Raw genomic sequence first — 18,796 nt, 5'->3', positions numbered from 1 at the left:
ATGTAATATTTTATTTCTCCCGCAGTTCACGGTAGAATTGATAGATGCCAGTATCAGTAAATGATACTCCATCTCTTTTTAACACCAGGTTTAGTTGCTATAACTCGCTGACGCTATGTTACTTCAACTTAACGTAAGAAAAACGTTTTGTTGCAAACGACAAGATCATACTTCACAGGATCATTTCTGTAGTAGGTCTTCCCATACTCTCTACTCAAATGTAGAGTTGTCGCAACCATGATGATGAGACATAGTCTCGTATCCTGAGCGTGAGGCAGATTTCTTGTGGTGGTTTTATATTACCGCAGAAGTCATCGATGATCGTTCACCTGCATTTTTTTGTGGGCACGGGTACGAGGCAATCCGAGTGGTTGCTTCAAATGCGAAAAAACAAAATTTTTAGATGTATTTGTAACTTGTACGGAGTAATACACATTGCACAAGTTGCACACGGTACCATTGTGTTGTACATAACTAGAGATGGGGTAAAAAACCGAGCTTTTTGTGGAGGACACTTGAAACTATTCTGAGCGCTTGGGCAACTAACTGAACAGTGCACATAACCGCGATTTTTCGCTTTTCGGGACAACTCCAGATAAACGCGCATGAATCCACATGAAAATATTGTCTAATTTTTTTTATGTTGTCAATGTTGTCATCCTGAAATTATGTGGTACCTTATCCCAAAATACTTTATACTATATTGGATTTTCTTGCAAATGCTTCATACCTATTATCACAATATTTTTTAAATCAAACTAATAGGTTTTCCAATATACAGAAATTCTGAAAATAAGTTGCGAAAATTGACTTTGAGGCATAAGAAGAAAAAAGTAGAGTATCGTTATAACGAAAATGCTACAATAATTAATGCTGTGAAAGTTTAAAGCTTTTCCTTTTTGCAGTTACAAAGTTAATCATGCAAATAAGAAAGAAACAGGAGTATTCTCACAAGATGAATTGAAATATGCTTATAAATTGAAGTCGTTTTCTACGATAACAAAATGGAATTACAAAGGTTTCGAAATTTGACACCACAAATTCATATCATGCAAAAGAAAACTTACCATTGAACTGCAAACAGCGTGTGTTAACTCCCTCGAAGGATCCCGACCATATCCTGGCACATTCACTCGCGAAACGCAAAATTGGTGAGTCTACAATTGATTTCTCAGAAGATTCAACCCACCCGGGATCCACATCCCAGTGGTCTCAAACCTAGGTCTCCTCTTCCAAGAAAGCAATTAGGGCCTTATGGCTCGAGGAATACAACGATAACGTAAATTACCGAATATTTCTAGAGATACTCGTCCCTAGTTCAACCCACCAATCAACGGATATCAACGAATTTAGTCAATGAGTTGATCACGGCAATCAACGTAAATTAACTCCGATTAGTCTCTTATAGTTACTATCACTAACACTCTTTCATCACTAAATCGTTGTGGATGTCCCATTAGGCTGCAGTTACGGAACACTGAAATAAAAATATTATATTAGACTTTTAAAACACTAAACTATTTTCTTTAACATTTTGTAGTAGTATACTCTTATAAAATTTAAATAAATTGGTGATTTGATTCTCTTCAAATTATTTATTATCTTAATTTACTAAGCAATTACAAAAAAAATGGACTGTATTAATGCACTTGCTAACATTTCCAATAAATTCATGAATTTCTTTATGTAAATCGGTCATATATAATTTCGTAAAGTTTTCGTACAACTAGAGACATCTACGGATGAGTAGCCGAATAAACTTGAGTAAAGTATTTATTGGATGAAGAACTCTTTAAATAAAATTAAGTAAAATATTCATTTTGTGAAGAAATCTTCATCGTACTTAATTATTGACCCAATATTATTTCTTCCTACCGTTTTAATAAAAGTACATAACAAATAATTTCAATATCATCATGACACAAATGCAGTTCATATTAAAATATATTCATGGTTTCAGTATCAGGCATCTTATACCCCCAGTTGTTTCTATCACAGTTCACGTTAGACTCGTTAGATGTCAGCACCAACAAATAAGACTTTATCTCTTTCTAACACAAGGTTTAGTTGCTGTAACTCGCTGAGACTATGTTACTCGAACTTAACGTAAGAAAAATGTTTTACTGCAAACGACAAGATCATACTTCTCAGGATCATTTCTGTAGTAGGTCTTCCCATACTCTCTACTCAAATGTAGAGTTGTTGCAACCATGATGATGAGACATAGTCTCGTATCCTGAGCGTTTGGCAGATTTCTTGTGGTGGTTTTATATTACCGCAGAAGTCATCGATGATCGTTCACCTGCAATTTATTGTGGGTACGGGTACGAGGCAATCCGAGTGGTTGCTTCAAAAGCAAATCAACAGAAAATATAATGCGTTTTTCGTGGGCTGTCCCCATATATTCATTTTCCACAAAGGAATTGTTACGAGATTAAACTAAGACATTGACGGCGGTGTTATCTGGTGGTTGAAAGCAAAAACTTGGCGAAATAGATTTTAAACGGATAGATAACCGACAGCTGTTTTGGATAGTTCACCAGATAGTCGTTAGGGGTAAAACCCAGACCAGATCCAGGTGTAACGAAAAAGTGTTGTACATATTTGTGTACCGGTTACACACGTGTTTTGCCACAGATAATGAAAGTTAGCGGATAAACGGCAAAGGGCATCGAAAATTTTGGACTTGCCCCCAATAGTGTTATTAAAATTAAAACTAACTAACCCGTTCCTATTTTTATTGTATGGATGAGATGATGTAATCTACATATGTAGAATCCTCCTTCCTTGTTTGAAAGTCTTATGTATATTTAATATAAATAACATCAGGGGGAAAATATCTTAAAAAATTGTTTAAATTAGTATATTTCAAGAATATATTAAATTAGTATTAGTATTAGTTAATAACTCATTAAAATAAGCCAAAAAATTCCTATTAACATGTGCCCTAAAACGCACCCTTAGGAAGTTATATGCCCTTAAAAGGGCTCAAACAAAACTGTTTTTTTTTTCTGTTATTGACAAAACGGTCGCAAATAAATAGAAAAAAATTTATGGGTCCATAACTTTTTATGTTAAATAACATGGGCTACTACTAACATCGGCCCGTAATTTTTTTTATTTCAAATTTTTTACAATTTTCTCTACAGATTTATAAAATCTTAACAATTTTACGTAAAAAATATTATCTTTGTCCAAATCGATATTTCCAATGGTTTTCGAGTAAATTGAGTTTGAAAATTACTCTGCTTAGGCTTATTATTAGGCCAAAAATTACAAAAATCTGTTTACCATGGCAAATAAAAGACTGACGTTGCCACAACGCTTAACAATTTAAGTTATTGATAAACTGTCAATTGAGCTTTGCAGTGTTTAATTAGTAAAAGTGGTGAGTGGAAAATTTAAGTTTTGTTTGAGCATATAATTTCCTAAGGGTGCGTTTTAGGGCACATGTTAATAGGAACTTTTTGGCTTATTTTAATGAGTTATAAACGCAGCAGAAGTTTGGAACCCTATTTTAGAAACACCCTGTATAGTCAAGGGTGTATATTGATTCGGAGTAATTTGAATAGCGATATGAAGATGGCGCCACTTATATGTTACTTCTGTAATGTCGATCGCAGATGTTAAGTTTCCACCAGAGACGACTGAAAAGCATACTTACCTGGCGTAGGGGTTACCGTGATCAACAAGGCGGTTCCTTCAGGGTGAGGCCCTTCCATTGCACTACGGTCGGGCTGACCCCTGCGATTATCCCTAATGCGGATAACTCGGGCGCGTAATTTTTGGTAGTCGGGACTGCGTACGCGCTGTCCCGGTGCAAGTTAATAAAGCATAAAATTTAGTGATGTCAAATAGTTACTCTTTTTTAGTACTCAGAGTATTCGTTACTTTTATCTTGAGTACTAGTTACTTTGTATTCGTTACTGAGTACAGTTACATGTATAGTCCGGCCGGCACGATATGCGGCTTTTTTTCTACGCCGACTTCCCGCAAAAGTCAACCACATCCTCGAAATACCCTTCATTGTCAATATTAGCAAATAAACTTTTATCCATCGTGGCTACATCTGTTCCAAGTGAAGTGAACGTATATTCTCTAAGGCAGGTCAAGTAATAACAGAACGGCGCAATAATAGATTATTAAAATCCAAGTAAGTAAGCAAAATAATTTTTCTAAACTGCAACAATTTTGTGTTTATTATTCATAAAACTTTATAGTAGTAGGCATTCGCACAAAACAGTAAACAGTTTTGAATTGATAAATTACAATATTTATTTTGGATATTTATTTTTTCGTTATAGGTATTTTTATAAGACTAATTTCTATAAGACAAGAGTAGAATATGAAAATTTTTTGTGTTTAAAATAAATAAATTTAGAAAATAATTTTTTAGGTATTTAAATGTTAATAAATATATAAATAATTAAGTTTTGTATGTTCATATATTTTTTACGTTCTTCTGCAGCAAACTACGAATTAAATAATTACATTGATTAATTACTGATTAAATATATTTTACAGCTGTTTAATTAAATGTCAACAAAAAGGTATTTCATATCAAGTAACAATCCTATAGGTTAACGACTACGCGACTACTTTTTCCTTGCTATAATCGTCGACCGAGTACATGATAATTATTCCGAGACCCGATACAAAATATTGTATCTATGAGTATTAGACGCTTGAGTAAAATATAATACCAAATCTGAAATCCACGCGTTCAGTAAATATTCCGAAACGAGTCCGAGTATTACCGATTATCGTGATTACATGTATCGAAACTTGGAGAAGAATCTTTACTTAAAAAGTAATCAGAAGCGAATACTTTCTCATCGATTACTCAGTATTCGTTACTTATTCAAGTAACGGATAAAAAGTAACGAATAATAATTACAATATTGACATCACTAACATTTCCTATTAATAAACCTATTTCTTAAAACCTATTTCTCAGGTTCTACTACTCTCAAATTTATAAAAGAAAAAGGGCCCCAAATTACGGATATTTATTTTGAAAATAACACAAGGTGGAGGATATGGATGTGATTTAATTTTATTAGGTCAGCCTGGACGCCTCCAAATGGCTACAAAAAAATAGACCGGCTAGCATCACTAAACAACTGGGATCAGTGCCTAATTTACAGTGGTGGGGGCCTATTCTAGAAAAAAAAATCCTTTTTGGTAGGCTTCCCCCCTAAAAAAAATATTCTTATTGTATACGCTATCTCCCTCTAGTGGCAGCTCTTAGAATCATATCTTAATGGATAGAATTCAAATTTTAAGAATAAAGAATTGTATTTTCCAGAATAATTTTTCATTCTTGAAACTCCTGATAAATTTTTAGAAAAACAAAATGCTCCAGTGACGTGAATATGTTAAAAAAAATTGTTTAAACAATTTTCAAAGTAGAAAAATAGCAGGCCCTATATAATAAAAAAGATTTTAGATTAAGATCGTTTATGACAAAAGATTTACCAGGCGCTGAACGTTCACAAAAATCTTATGAAAGTATTTGTGCAGTGGACAAATTGAAGCCAGATGCCTCTGACCGCTGAGCTTCTGTCAGGCTACCAACCACATAACACTTTATGTGCTACCAACTGCGTTTACCATAATCATAATCGTCCTATCATTTGGTCTATATACCTAGGTGGTCTATGATTAGTAGCATGTCTGTGTATATTTGGTTGCCTGTCCGCTCCTGGGTAGTAGGACTAGTAGGTATTTAATATTTGTTGAGTTGTTTTTATGTTCATGCCAAGTTAAAAGACATTTAATACATTTTACCGTAAGGCCATGGAGACTAGTCTCCATGCGTAAGGCTCTCCGCATGCGTGTTTTTTCTAGAGCTAACTTTAATGAGATTATTTTTACGATTTGGATCGTTTTGCTACGTTTTACTTATCAGGAACATTTAACCTGACTGAGCTAACTTACCAGTATATTATTTTTATTAAGAATTTAGAAAAGTGCACTTACAAGGAGTCTTGAAGCAAAGTGAACTAGCTTTCACTAGACACGATTGATATAAGTTTGGTATTTTAATTTTATGTATTCTGTTGACATTGACACCTAAGGCAACACTATTTTCATGTCATTATTCTATGGTTTCATGAGTGATATCGATTAGTTAAAAATTGTTGTAGTGATTAAAGAACAAGAACAGTGACCTGGTATTTTTCTCATTTTCCAAGTATTTTCTTTTTAGCCACAAAGTCATATTGAGACCAGTCAGAAAAATCACTTCAGCAATCTCAAGTTTCTCAATTACTCTGGTCTCAAATACGTTGGACAATAATTTGATTTGAGCCCTATTTAGACTTGTTATGATGTTTTTGCAGTGAACGAACGTTAATGACTCAGAACAAGTTAGTTGAGGTTAGAATTTACCTTCATGTTATTGATCATTTCCCATACAAAAATCTTTAGTATCCCCGAGACATTTCCAAATTCTGTTGTAAACAGAAGGAAACGAATTTAACTTAGTTTTTCTTTTCAGTCAGTTATGGATCTGCATACCAAGCAGAGACAATTTTCTGGTCAACTCTACAAGTATACGAATGTAATGAAAGGCTGGCAGTACCGATATTTCTTAGTAGATGCAAATGCAGGTCTGCTGCATTACTATTTATGCGAAGGGGAGAAGCCCGATGGGACAGTGCCTAGGGGGTCGGTTCACCTTGCCGGGGCTGTTATATGTCCCAGCGACGAGGATTCAAAGACGTTTACGGTGAATTGTGCTTCGGGCGATATGTTGAAACTCCGCGCAGCTGATGCCAGGGCTAGGCAGGAGTGGGTGAACGGACTGCGGGCTGTGGCAGAGTCTCATACCAAGGTATTTAATATGTTATTATGTCAATGAGATTTAAAAAATTGCACACACAGGCAACTAGTACTTTCCGGAACTAGTTTTTATGAATTTATTTTTAGAAGAAATTATTTAAACTGTTGTTTAAACATTTGTAATGGAAAAAACAGTGATAGGTAAATACGAACTTAATTTCAAGGTCGTCATATTATCTGTTGATGCTGTTAACTGAGATTATAGGATTTTTGTAAACAGGATTTTGCTTTGATCAGTTTTTAATTAGTTGTGTAAAAACTTGGTATTTCGTGTCCAGATAATTAAAGAATGTGTTTTTTTAGTCACGGCAAGGTCAGTTTTATTGTTATTAATACAGTTTTCATTATTATTGTTATTACGAAATTATTATTGCTTTCCAAAAATATATTGTTTATCATACTTAGCCATGACTAAAAATAAATGCACTATTAAATAAAACCTGGTGCCATTGTTGTGTATAGCTGGCTGTGGAAAAAAACAAATTGGTGAAGTAAATAAAAACTTTTCACTTTCTTCTTCTTATTTAACTCGGTCATGGCTAACTATGATTTTTGTTTCAAAAACTAATCCGTACGTCAAAAGACTGTAGATTTAGCAAAAGCACCACACCGAATTCAATAGATTTCCAATAGGGCTATACATGTAACGTTAACAGTGCTGTATTGTACTTGTAGGCCATAAGCGCCAACAGCCCCCCGCTACCCCCGAGGGAGCACCTGGCCGTCCTCGACGCGCTCGGCTGTGTCCGTTCTCAGCTGCAACAGACGGAACAGGCCGACTCGGCCCTGTGCCGAACGATCGAATCGGCGGGCAGCAAGTTCTTCGTCGACCCGAACCTGCTGCTGCTGAAGGCGACCTCCGCCGCTTCCCTGCACTGCCTCACGCAGTGCATGAACATCCTGCAGCGGAACCAGCACGCGCAACAGGCAAGAACAGGGTTTGTTATAGATGATGATTAATACATTCTTCTTAGGCAATGTCTCGATGTATTTAGATGTATCTTGAATATACGTAGATGTTGCTTAAAATAACAATAGGTAGAGGAATCTGTGTCTCCACTAATACTATCTATCCCCTTCGGGCCAGTTAACGACGGGACTCGGGTATTTCCAAGGGTCGCTCTGCGAAATGTCGGTTGATTTTGTTGGTGTCTTAGCCAGCGCACGTCACGTCGGTTGTAATAAAAAATTCAGTATAAAGTTGTTAGGAAAGATTTTTTTTTTAATACTGAGATTAGTGAGACTATTTTCGAGACATTTTAAATAAACCGCCACAAGAGTCATCTCCCAGTTGTCTCCGATAGTTTTCCACGCACCGAAAAAGGATAAAAGTTGTAGTAAACTTTTTAGATTTTCTAAAATCTAAATCGGGAAGACAGTTGAGCATCGCGTTACAGATATACAGGCCTAATATGCTTTTTTTAAAAGCAATATCATGTATATATTTTGATAGAGCACTTTCTTGCAATTACAGTCGTATAATAAATTCAATGGGTACTATCTCTAATAATAAGGGAGATACAGGTGGTCAAAAAAATGTGCCATAACCGGTAAAGCCTAGAATTATTAAGGAATTTCGTTTTCATTTCGATTTTTTGGTCAAAGTTTGGTAACAAATGAGTGACTGACGAAAGTATTTTACACCTTACACTCATGGCACATTCTCTCGGCTATATCTCCCATATTATTAGAGATCCATTGAACCTTATGTCACTATAATCATGAGAAAATTTATCCAATGCTGGGAGATGTAAAAATATACATTGAAAATTAAATGTTATGAAAAACAACGAGGGCTTACCACATATCACCCTGTACGACGTTCAGATTTTCTACCACAGAAAAAAAATTTGATGCTATTTAAGAAAAATTAAAAACAATTGAAGAAACGTTGAAAATTCGTGATATATCCTGAAATAATTGTAATTAATGTAATTAATTTTATTAAATATATTAATTAATTAATTACTTAAATCATTAATTGATTAATTAATTAATTAGGGCAAAAAAATCTTGTTTTTTAAATATCTCGACAATATCTACGTCACTTTTCTGATTGAGGAAATATGATTCTTTACCATTTTACTGTGTTGTATTGTTAAGTGGCAAGAAATTAACAATTCGACGGACATTTTGTAAGATCCATTAACAGGGTGTCCCAAAATTCATGCAACAAAATTTAGGGGACCCGTATTTTTACTTTTTGCCAACTGGCCCCCTCTTTCGGAGTTACAGCCCCCTGAAATCTGCTCCTAAGAAGTCTTTTTTATATCTCAAAACCATGTTGTACGAGAATCGCTAAATTTGGTACACAAGGGTTTTATGACGTGGAATCTCACAATGCTACATTTTTTGGCGAGAAACTCCCTTAAGACACTTTTACGTGGGCCCCCTTGTCTTTGGAACTAGAAAAATTTGCTTGCAAATTTGATTTTTTTTTAAATTATTAGTTAGCTAGAAAGCCATTGAATTTAGAAACTTTTTGTCTCTTGATATTTTTTTCGTAAAACGCAATGTTTTTGAGGAAAATGGCGAATCACGATATGCATTCGTTCACATTTTGTGTATAAAGAGACAAAAAGTATCTAAATTCAATGGCTTTCTAGTGGACTAATAATTTTTAAGAAATTTAAATATGTGATCAAATTTTTTTGGCTCCAAAGACAAGTGGGCCCACGATAAATTGTCTTAAGGGGGTTTCCCTCCAAAAAATGTAGCACCATCAGATTCCACATGTCATAAAACCCTGTGTACTAGGGGGCCAATTGGCAAAAATAAAAAATAAATTTGTCTTAAGAATCTGTGACCAAATTTTGTTGCATTAATTTCGGGACACCCTGTGTATCCACAAATAATGTATCAAACACATATCAGTATTTCCGGTCCTGTTCATTTTTAACTGGCCACATTTATAGTATTAGCAAAGGCCGTTTTTTTTTTCAAGATGCAGTGAACTCTAAAGAATTATTCCCATTTTTTAATTATTTTAATTTTATCAAAACAAGTTTGGGCTGCATCTTGAAAATAATTACAAAAACTGGATGTATCAAATAATTAACGGATCTTGATTGTATCGTAAAAAAAAGGTCGGTATAAACCTACGTTTCCACGTGATTCTAAATTCTTCCCTTAAAATCGTATCGTTACCACACAAAATCGGATATTGGAATGCCAATTTTTCGTTTCCGTTATCTTATTTCATTTGATTTGATACAACTAGTTACTTGGTAGATGGGTTTAGACTGTTAGTGATTAAACTGGACCACGAGGCATTAGAACAAATAACAGATGTGTTAGATGTTATTTTTTTAAACGGATACTAGTGTATATGTACGGGGTAAAAAGATAATAAGTAAATGATATTCTGATATTTTAATAACGCTTTGAGAGAAATGTACAAATTCGCTTTTTTTATGAATAAGTTTAAATTGGGAAAAGGTGTAATTACAATGACTTCGTACTTACCGGAGATGTTAAAAAGATGTTGATTCGTTTACCTCGCAAAAAAGACAGATTTCTCTTCTGTACTGTATGTAGAGATGGGCGCTTTTCGGAAAAGTGTGTCACGGACATGTCCGTTGGACTTGTCGTTGAAATGTCCGGACATGTTAGGAAAAGTACTTTTGACCTTGAATCTAAAAAGGCACCTATCAGTGACATCATGTCTTCACAGGTCACTGCTTGAGGATACACAAAGCAAAATATTACTTTTATTCTAATGAATACCTATGTGTCAATATATTTTACTTATTACTTACCTTTAGACTCTTTTATAAACTGGTTTCTAATTTTCCCCGGACAGCCAATACACTTATTTAAATGTTTTTCCATCCTACTGGAATTCTTAAAAATTGTTTTTGAGAAGTTATATTTTTAATGATTTTTACTAAATTCAGAAAAATATAACCAAACTATTTGTGTATTAAATATTAAATTAAGAATCAACTGATTACTATTTACTTATCGTAACTTTGCCAAAAATAATAAAATATGGACATATAAAAGAGGTTATATTACATTATATTATATTAAAATTACAAGAAAATAGCTAACTATCTTTAATTTTATATGTACCAACCTCAAAATTTTTTTGCGGGAACAACAAATAATTCCGCGCATGCGCATACAACTCTTAAATCTTGAAAAGTGTCCTCAAGACATGTCCACTTTTCACGACATGTCCAATGGACATGTCCAGCTGACATGTCGGCGGCACATCTCTAACTGTAGGCATGAAGCGTTTGTCATTTATTTAGTTAAGTATCATTGCCAACACAAATACCATTTCGTTTAGTTCATTTTGGGGCATTCTTCGTAATGTAATGGTTAATTTGCTATAAGTGCTTCGATTGACGCAATGCTTAACTTTTTTTATTTATTTTGCCGTTGCAGCATTGTAATTACATTTTTTTTAACTTACTACTATTGTTATTCCAGAATGTGTAATTTCGTAAATATTTCATAGAAATTATTTGCAATAAACTGGAAATTATGAGACTGTATATAGTTATCGAGTTATTACATTCGTCGTATTGTATTTGCACCTTGGAGTGTTTTTTTAAAAATCGTCGAAGCCATATCTTTAGTAATACGAGTAAAATTAATTAATGACACGTAAGCATATGCTTCACCTCACACGAAAAGGTCCAAAGTCGGGTATAGTAGCATTTCACTTGCAATAGTTGATCGTGCTTTTTTAAAAAAGTGCTCCACCATTGCTAATTGCTTGTTATTTGTTAGGAAAAAGTATCAAATGTTCTTGAATTTCCCGGGTAAGAAAGTAAGGAAAATGAAACTAAAAAAATGGAATAGTTTGTGATTACCAAGACTGCAGGCTAGGAGCAGCTCTTTAGGTGAATTTTAAGAAGATTGTAGCTTAATTTGCCTTATTTATTGTAAATATTTTGTATATATGATTTTAACTGTAGCACATAACATTAATGGAAATATACTGACTGCGATAACGGCTTTGTTCATTTCCACTGACCTTTTGTCCCTTATTTAACAGAAAAAGCGCTGGATATATCCTGTAACAAAAAAAAAGATGATAGTAGGCCATCTGTGCCTACAAGAGCATAATTGCCAATTAGGTACAAAAAAAAAGTACCTACCCATCAGTTGAATAAGTATACCAAGGTAAGAGGAAATTTGTAAGGATAATCTAGTTTTACCAAAACCTACATATCTACTCTCTGTTTTATATTTAACAATTTTTGGAACTCTCTAAAATGATACGCCCATGGAACCTACATATCTACTCTCTATTTTTATTTAACAATTTTTGGAACTCTCTAAAATGATACGCCCATATCTACTCTTTATTTTATATTTAACAATTTTTGGAACCCTCTAAAATGGTACGCCCATGGAACCGCATTCCCCGCACGTTTTATCTGTCGGGCAGATCCGTTTGTCGAGAACGAGTCACCACTGCCTACTATTTTGCCAGTGGAGTTTAAGTATCAAATAATTCATTGATTATCAAAAATATTATTTAAAATTATATACTTACATACTTTTTATATTATCACCAATTAAAAAAATAATAGTAAAAGAATTTTAACTGTTGCCAAAAATACTATAACTACTTGCATATATTCAATTTTTTTTATAATCAATATACTGATGATTTTAGATTTCGCCTTGACCTTAATAAGTGTCAAGGTCAACTTGAAACTATTAAATGAAACACCTCATTTTTATGCCAGTAATCGATAGTCAAACTCATTTTTCTTATTGAAAAATTAGATGGTGACCTCCATGAATTTAACCTTCACCACAAAATGCAAGGTCAAATCAAGTTCAATTTATTATCAAATGGAATACACGATTTTTTATGCCAGCAATAGATACAGTGACAAATTTTATGTCGGAATCTGGGACTACATAATTTTTCCAGCATGCCCTTATAGGTCAATTGAAGGTCAAACTCACTATCCACAAAAAGTAATGGATGTAATAACGTAATAGGAATTAAAAGACGTACTCGACTGAAACTACTAACATGATCTTTACAACAATTCTGAAATTTAACACTGCTAAGTTGCTAATTAAAATTTGATAAAAGGTTATCCAGAAGGTTGATATCTATTGTTCTTGTCAGGTCCAATCCAAGGTCACCATCTAACGTGTTACTCGAAATCCCACAAATTTTGCTTAAACATTTTTGTCGAGTTATTTAGAGAAAAACAAGTTTAACTTTCAAATGACTTGGAAGAGCATATTGAAAAGTTACCTGACCTTGAAACTTAAAGGCAAGGTCAAACCCAAGGTCGGCATCCTACAACGTTTGTCTGAAACTCTGTGGACTCGATACTGAAAAATTATCAGGGCATTGGGTGTCGGCGACACCCTGTACATCCGCCTCATTAATTATAGATTCCCTTGCGCTTGTGCGAAAAGGTTCACAAATAAAAACGATCACGATAACGCGATAAACCTATACTACGAGCTAATCACGCTATGCAGAGCAGATAAAATGTATTGTTTGCAACTAATTGTGTACATATTGAATATTTCATAAATGAAATAAGTACAGTCGTAACTGTGAGCGATAAAAGTGATAAGCGGTCGTAATAGAACGTTGGAGATACATATATAATTCTTATTTTACAAAGTACCTACATACATAGATATTTAATTATGGATGATTATTATAATCGTCAGCAAGTACATAAGGGTCGACGAAACCAGAAAGAAAATGTCATACCCCCTGAAAGGAACCCACAAAATTGGAGTTATATAATTTCAGACGAAGAAGCGCTGAAAATTCATGGCTTGAACGGTGAATATAGTGGTTACTCTACCGACAGCGACAGCGGAAAAAGCAGTTTCGATGAGGAGTATTACCAAAACAAACCCCAACCCCAGCAAATAAATTGCATGAATACTGTGACTATTAAACGATCGAATTCCACAGATGGGCGGCTTCAAACGAAGCAGGATTGTGTGCACAACAATCACGACACAGAAATGAAGAAAGGTTAAGTTTGTTTTGCTCATATATGTTTATGTTTTATTTGGCCATATGTGTGGAGTCCAAATGAATAGGTGTTTTTCTCAGGGTTGACAGTTGTCACGTTCTCAGTCTCACGTTGTCACCATAGGCAACATTGTAACCTCAATTGTTACGGGGATCCCCTTTCGTCAGTTTTTCAATTGTACACTAGATGGCGCTAGAACATTTAAAATGTCGGAATTAAATGGGATCAACAATCAATTTATGTTTGCAGTTTTTTAACTAATTGTGGTAGATTCGTTAAGTTTTAGAATTTCATTAATCTTTTAAAAACTCCTAATGATTGTAAATAATTGTTTTCCATACTTAAGTTTACATATAGCATATACAGCAAAATAGAAAACGAAAAAAACACCAAGTCTGCAAAAAATTGAGGATTTATAAAAAATTTTAGTTTTTTATAAGAAAAAAAAATTTCAAAATTGTTAATCGAGAAATTTTCGTATTTTTTGAAAATTTAAAAAAGAAACTGAGGATAGGTCCAGATAATTTTGATCTATTTTTTTTTCAAAAAGTACATTTAAAAACAAAAAGTTTGAAAAAACGTCCTGATAACTCAATTTTGAAAAAGTTATGGTTATTAAAAAAAAAGGAATTTTTTTAAAAAATTCCTTTTTTTGTTGGGTGAAAAAATTTGAAAATATTTTCAGAGGGGTTTTCAATGGATTTGAAAACAATAAAAAAGTTTCAGCCAAATCGAAAGGGCTCAAGGTTAAAAGTGGTCGATTTGGCATGGAATGTCCCTTATATAATTTTCAAAACAGAATAACAGTTAATTAATAAGAGTTTTTCTAATTTTTCAGATCTTTCTAGCGTGTTGGTCAGTCGCAAACGTACAGCCAGTTCATCATCATTCGAAAAAAAAAGTTATGAACAGAGTATACCATATCATCCAGCATCATTTAAAAACTTTCAAACAGTAACTCCACATGTCGATCCACATTTAAATACATTTTTAGTAAACGAAAATAATTTTCACAATGTAAGAGGTATAAATTACCAGTCTTCTACTACAAATCAGTTTACGCATGTACAGGCTTTGAAAAATGTACAATCAACTAGGACTGAAGATAACCGCCAGGCATTTGAAAATTTCTCTAGAACTGTTAGACAAAATTATCACCCTAGAGTTTCAACATATCAACCCATTAATTTTCAAAAGGAAATATTACCTAACAGAACCGTCGGAGCCCCTGAACACGCTTCTACCGAAAGTAGACCTCAGGAAAATATAAGAGCGAACAATCATAACATACCACAAACTTCAGGTCAAACAACAAGAAATATAACTAACTTGCCACAAACAACAAGAAATGTAACTAATGTGACACCTACACACAACTACGTACGAAGGACGGCACCAAATCGCAACCAGCCTTCAACTTCAAATGCATCTGGTCTTCCAAGCGTAATTACAAACGTTCCAAGTTCAAGTTTTAGAATGAATAAAAACAATTCTTTACCATCTCGCAACGTGACTAACACTTTAACACCGCAGAATGTGCAATCTTCGGCAAATTACAATTCGAATTTGTCGGCTCACAGAGACTTGCTTGACAGAGAAGGCAATACCCATGAAGGAGGTAGAATTTCTGAAGATACCTCGGAAAGAGTTGTGTTGTGCGATGACTCGAACGACAGCTTTTACGGCGGATGTATAGATTTTATATGTTGCAGAAAATGCTAATCATATCGATATCTATTCGATCAGCAAATGTTCTACGTTTAAAGTGTGATACTTCTGCTATAAAGGTTGTTTATTTCTTTAAAAGGGCACTCCTGTAGCTTTAAAGGGATTATCTGATTGAATTTGTTTTAACAGAGCATGTTTGTTCATATTTGGAAATGACACGATTACGATTTCAGCCATATAAAGTCTAAGCGTGGTCTATCTGTAATAGTAAGAGAGACGAGAGTTATTAAAAAAAGGGTGCATCATTTAATCTATTTTCTAACAATTTAGCCGTGTGAATATTTTCTTGATTGGATAAACTTGTTATTCCAAGCAGTCTCAGAAAAAAATGTACCTGGGATTCACATCTGGTGGTTAAGGAGGCCATGATATGGCTCCACCTGTTCCAATCCACCTCCCAGGGAATTTTTCACTGAGGGAATTTCTCGCTTACATTCCGTGGAGCACCATTACGTGGGATCCATACTATGGCACCTTAGACCGCCAGATCTGAATCCCATGGACTTATTTTTCTGGGGCTATCTGACACAGGAGATACATATTGGAATGCATTTTGTGACATGCCGCTATATCTCGTTTTCTAATACATTTATCAGCTTTTAATAAATTTAAATAATGTATTTTTTTAATAAATCGATAAAGAAGGCCTTTTGGAAAATTTTCCAATTTTAAAGTTGAACTTTCAGCACGATCTTTTGGATCAATGGAATTGCCGTAACTATAAATTATCAAAAATATACATGTTTCTTTTAATAAAACTTCCTATGTAAGTGAAAATTTGGGATGAATTCACTTTTAACAGAAAGACTAGTTATCTTTAACTCTGGATATCAAATTTGACTTTAATTAGACAATTCTTATAAAGGGGGGGGGAGGCGTTTAAGGGAAAACACCCTGTAGAATACCAAAAGTACAATATATAAGTAGCTGATTCTAATGTGATAACATATTTAAAAAATTTTCATATTAATATATACTTTTTATTTGTAGATTTTTATTTTAGTGTATACTTTTTATTAGCGTTCTTTATTTTAGTGTATATTTTTTATTAGTGTTTTTTTATTTTAGTGTATACTTTTTATTAGTGTAAGAGTTTTATTTTAGTGTATACTTTTTATTTGTTAAGATTTTTATTTTAGTCTATATTTTTATATTTCTGATATATTTAATAAATATCCCCTAATCTATCTAATGCCTGAAAAAAGAAGAGAAAAAAAATATACAAATTAAATTTTTTTTATTAAATTAAATACAAGATAATTAATATTAGAAAAAGCGTTACACTAAACTTAGTTCCTATTTCTTCGCGAAAGATATTTTCATGGCGTGAGTGGGCGTTATCTTGAAGCCTTGCAAGGCGTCTTTGGCTGCTCCAGACTGCATCTCGTTTTCAAATTCGACGAAAGCAATATCGTGACGATTAGGAACCAGTCGAACTTCCTTAAAGCCTGGAAATCTGGGAAAAAATATTACGTTAGCACAAAAAACTCTTTTTTCATTCAAAACGATAAACCGTTATTGCTCTTACAGGGTGTTAAGGATAAGAATGTCCCAATACTTCCTTGATTTATTCAACTAATAAAAATTTTTAACTATCGGCTATGTACTTACTGATTAAACAACATAGACAACATCATTTCACTCGTCTCGTCAGGTAGGTTGGTAAGGAAAAGAATCTGGTTGGGCGGCTGCTCGGCGTTGGCCCCACCGGGCACCCTGTTGGGGTCCTTGTTCTTCTTCTTCTTCTTGGGAGCTTCTTCGTCTTTCGCGGGGGGAGGCCTGATCTTCTTCGGTCTCTCTTGATACGTTCCCTTTATTTTCGATATAATGTCCGAGTCCTGTTTAGCGTACTGTATGCGCTGTAATCAGAGTTAATGCAAATTGTGCCTGGTGCAATGCACATGTATGGAAGGTTAAAACAACGATAATGTTCCGAGGGGAGGGTTCTTACCATTGGCTTGTCGTAAAAAGGAAAGCCCTGCATCGATCTCAAGGCGTTGGTGGAACTTTGGATCTCTTTGAAGATCACGAAAGCTTGTCCTCGCATTTTCAGAGTTTTTAACGCTACGATGTCCAGGATCTGGCCAAACTGTGAGAATATAGCGTATAATGATTTCTTTAATTCGTCTTTTTTCACTTTTTCGTTGAGGTTGTTTATGTAAATCGTGTTGTTGGGTCGGATATCCATCTAAAAAAGCCGGCAAGTTAGTGCAAATATATAAAATATATCAATACAATTTTATTCTCTAAACACTGTTTGTCTTAAAACTTACTTTATGTGAGGTTTTACACTGATATTTGAATGGTTTTAGAAAATTCTAATATATAGTCACACAACGCGTTCTTTACGTTAAAACAACGAACAACATAACCTTAAAATTCGTAAAATAAAAGTAACTAAATTTAAGGAATTTCCAGTTTTATAGTTGTTGACATGGAGGGTCCCCTGGTTGTTGAATTGAAAATTTATTTTTGTCATTGTGGATTTCTGTATAACCTCTTAAGAAAATTACACTATCGGCCGATAGGTGTCGCTGAATATGTAAGTAACGTACGAAGGTCCAGAAATTTTCTGTTTTGTAGTTACAGATAACGCCTTAGTTTTAGTTATATGACCAAATAATTAAGACTCGTGAAAAGGATAGGAAGAGCAGAATAATGAAAGCACGAGCGCCACCTCACAATGGGCCGGAAAAACACGCCATCGTTAGCACTATTTATGTATCGAAAACTGTAATACTAACTTGAACAGAAAAGCAATATTGGTATTACAACCTATAGAGTTCGCTGGAAAAATTAAAAATTTGGTGATATTACATGTATTCTTTCGTGCAGTAGCCGAATAAACTGATTAGTGATGGGCATAATCGACCAATTTTGATAATCGAGTTATCGGTAATCGAGTACTTCTAATAATCGAGTGATCACTCGAGATACGAGATATTGGTCGTTTTCAACCCAGCGGCGCACAAATATGTTTATATTAGTCATATTTTATACTTATAAGCGTAGCTAAAAAAAAAAAAAAGCTCACGCACTTCAAAACCTAACCACTTTTTCGTTTTATTCTAAAAAAAAGGTTACGCAATCAGTGACTATTTGCAGTATGCACTAACATTTTGGGGTACAACCGTAGGGTAATAATCACTCGAGTGGTGGGAGTAAACATCTCGAGATATCTCGAGTGATCTCAATAATCGAGTACCACTCGATTTTTCACTCGAAATCTCCCATCACTA

General features: G+C 34.1%; 3 protein-coding genes and 3 non-coding genes across 11 annotated transcripts; 5 read left to right on the top strand and 1 right to left on the bottom strand.

Annotated features, from left to right (window-relative positions):
• Window positions 1–161: 161 nt before the first annotated feature.
• LOC111691595 lies at window positions 162–372 on the top strand. The gene has a single exon (XR_002762993.1). It is a non-coding gene; the product is annotated as a small nucleolar RNA U3 (small nucleolar RNA).
• A 1,762-nt stretch (window positions 373–2,134) lies between these two features.
• Window positions 2,135–2,345, top strand: LOC111691597. The gene has a single exon (XR_002762994.1). It is a non-coding gene; the product is annotated as a small nucleolar RNA U3 (small nucleolar RNA).
• A 1,311-nt stretch (window positions 2,346–3,656) lies between these two features.
• Window positions 3,657–3,818, top strand: LOC111691588. The gene has a single exon (XR_002762989.1). It is a non-coding gene; the product is annotated as a U1 spliceosomal RNA (small nuclear RNA).
• A 309-nt stretch (window positions 3,819–4,127) lies between these two features.
• Window positions 4,128–11,810, top strand: LOC108909402 (oxysterol-binding protein-related protein 11). 6 transcript variants are annotated; one of them, XM_018713734.2, is made up of 4 exons: window positions 4,128–4,153; window positions 6,503–6,838; window positions 7,522–7,784; window positions 11,587–11,810. In XM_018713734.2, exons 2-4 carry the CDS (start codon window positions 6,509–6,511, stop codon window positions 11,663–11,665), a joined length of 672 nt encoding a protein of 223 aa, XP_018569250.1. In that variant the 5' UTR covers window positions 4,128–4,153; window positions 6,503–6,508; the 3' UTR covers window positions 11,666–11,810. The 6 variants fall into 6 exon arrangements, with proteins under 6 accessions (XP_018569250.1, XP_018569248.1, XP_018569249.1 ...); XM_018713732.2 differs by lacking the exon at window positions 4,128–4,153 and adding an exon at window positions 5,832–6,039; XM_018713733.2 differs by lacking the exon at window positions 4,128–4,153 and adding an exon at window positions 6,063–6,176.
• A 1,560-nt stretch (window positions 11,811–13,370) lies between these two features.
• LOC108909369 (phospholipase D C-like) lies at window positions 13,371–16,533 on the top strand. Its single transcript, XM_018713692.1, has 2 exons — window positions 13,371–13,828; window positions 14,668–16,533. Exons 1-2 carry the CDS (start codon window positions 13,489–13,491, stop codon window positions 15,549–15,551), a joined length of 1,224 nt encoding a protein of 407 aa, XP_018569208.1. The 5' UTR covers window positions 13,371–13,488; the 3' UTR covers window positions 15,552–16,533.
• A 244-nt stretch (window positions 16,534–16,777) lies between these two features.
• LOC108909374 (U1 small nuclear ribonucleoprotein A) lies at window positions 16,778–17,929 on the bottom strand. Its single transcript, XM_018713700.1, has 4 exons — window positions 17,831–17,929; window positions 17,509–17,745; window positions 17,169–17,416; window positions 16,778–17,013 (listed from the first exon to the last, which is right to left on the bottom strand). The coding sequence occupies exons 2-4, from the start codon at window positions 17,743–17,745 to the stop codon at window positions 16,854–16,856; spliced, it is 645 nt and encodes a 214-aa protein (XP_018569216.1). The 5' UTR covers window positions 17,831–17,929; the 3' UTR covers window positions 16,778–16,853.
• Window positions 17,930–18,796: the final 867 nt, after the last annotated feature.

This window comes from Anoplophora glabripennis, unplaced genomic scaffold (assembly GCF_000390285.2).
Source record: "Anoplophora glabripennis isolate ALB-LARVAE unplaced genomic scaffold, Agla_2.0 scaffold143, whole genome shotgun sequence".
NCBI lineage: Eukaryota > Metazoa > Arthropoda > Insecta > Coleoptera > Cerambycidae > Anoplophora > Anoplophora glabripennis.
This window is presented reverse-complemented; position numbering and strand designations above follow the sequence as displayed.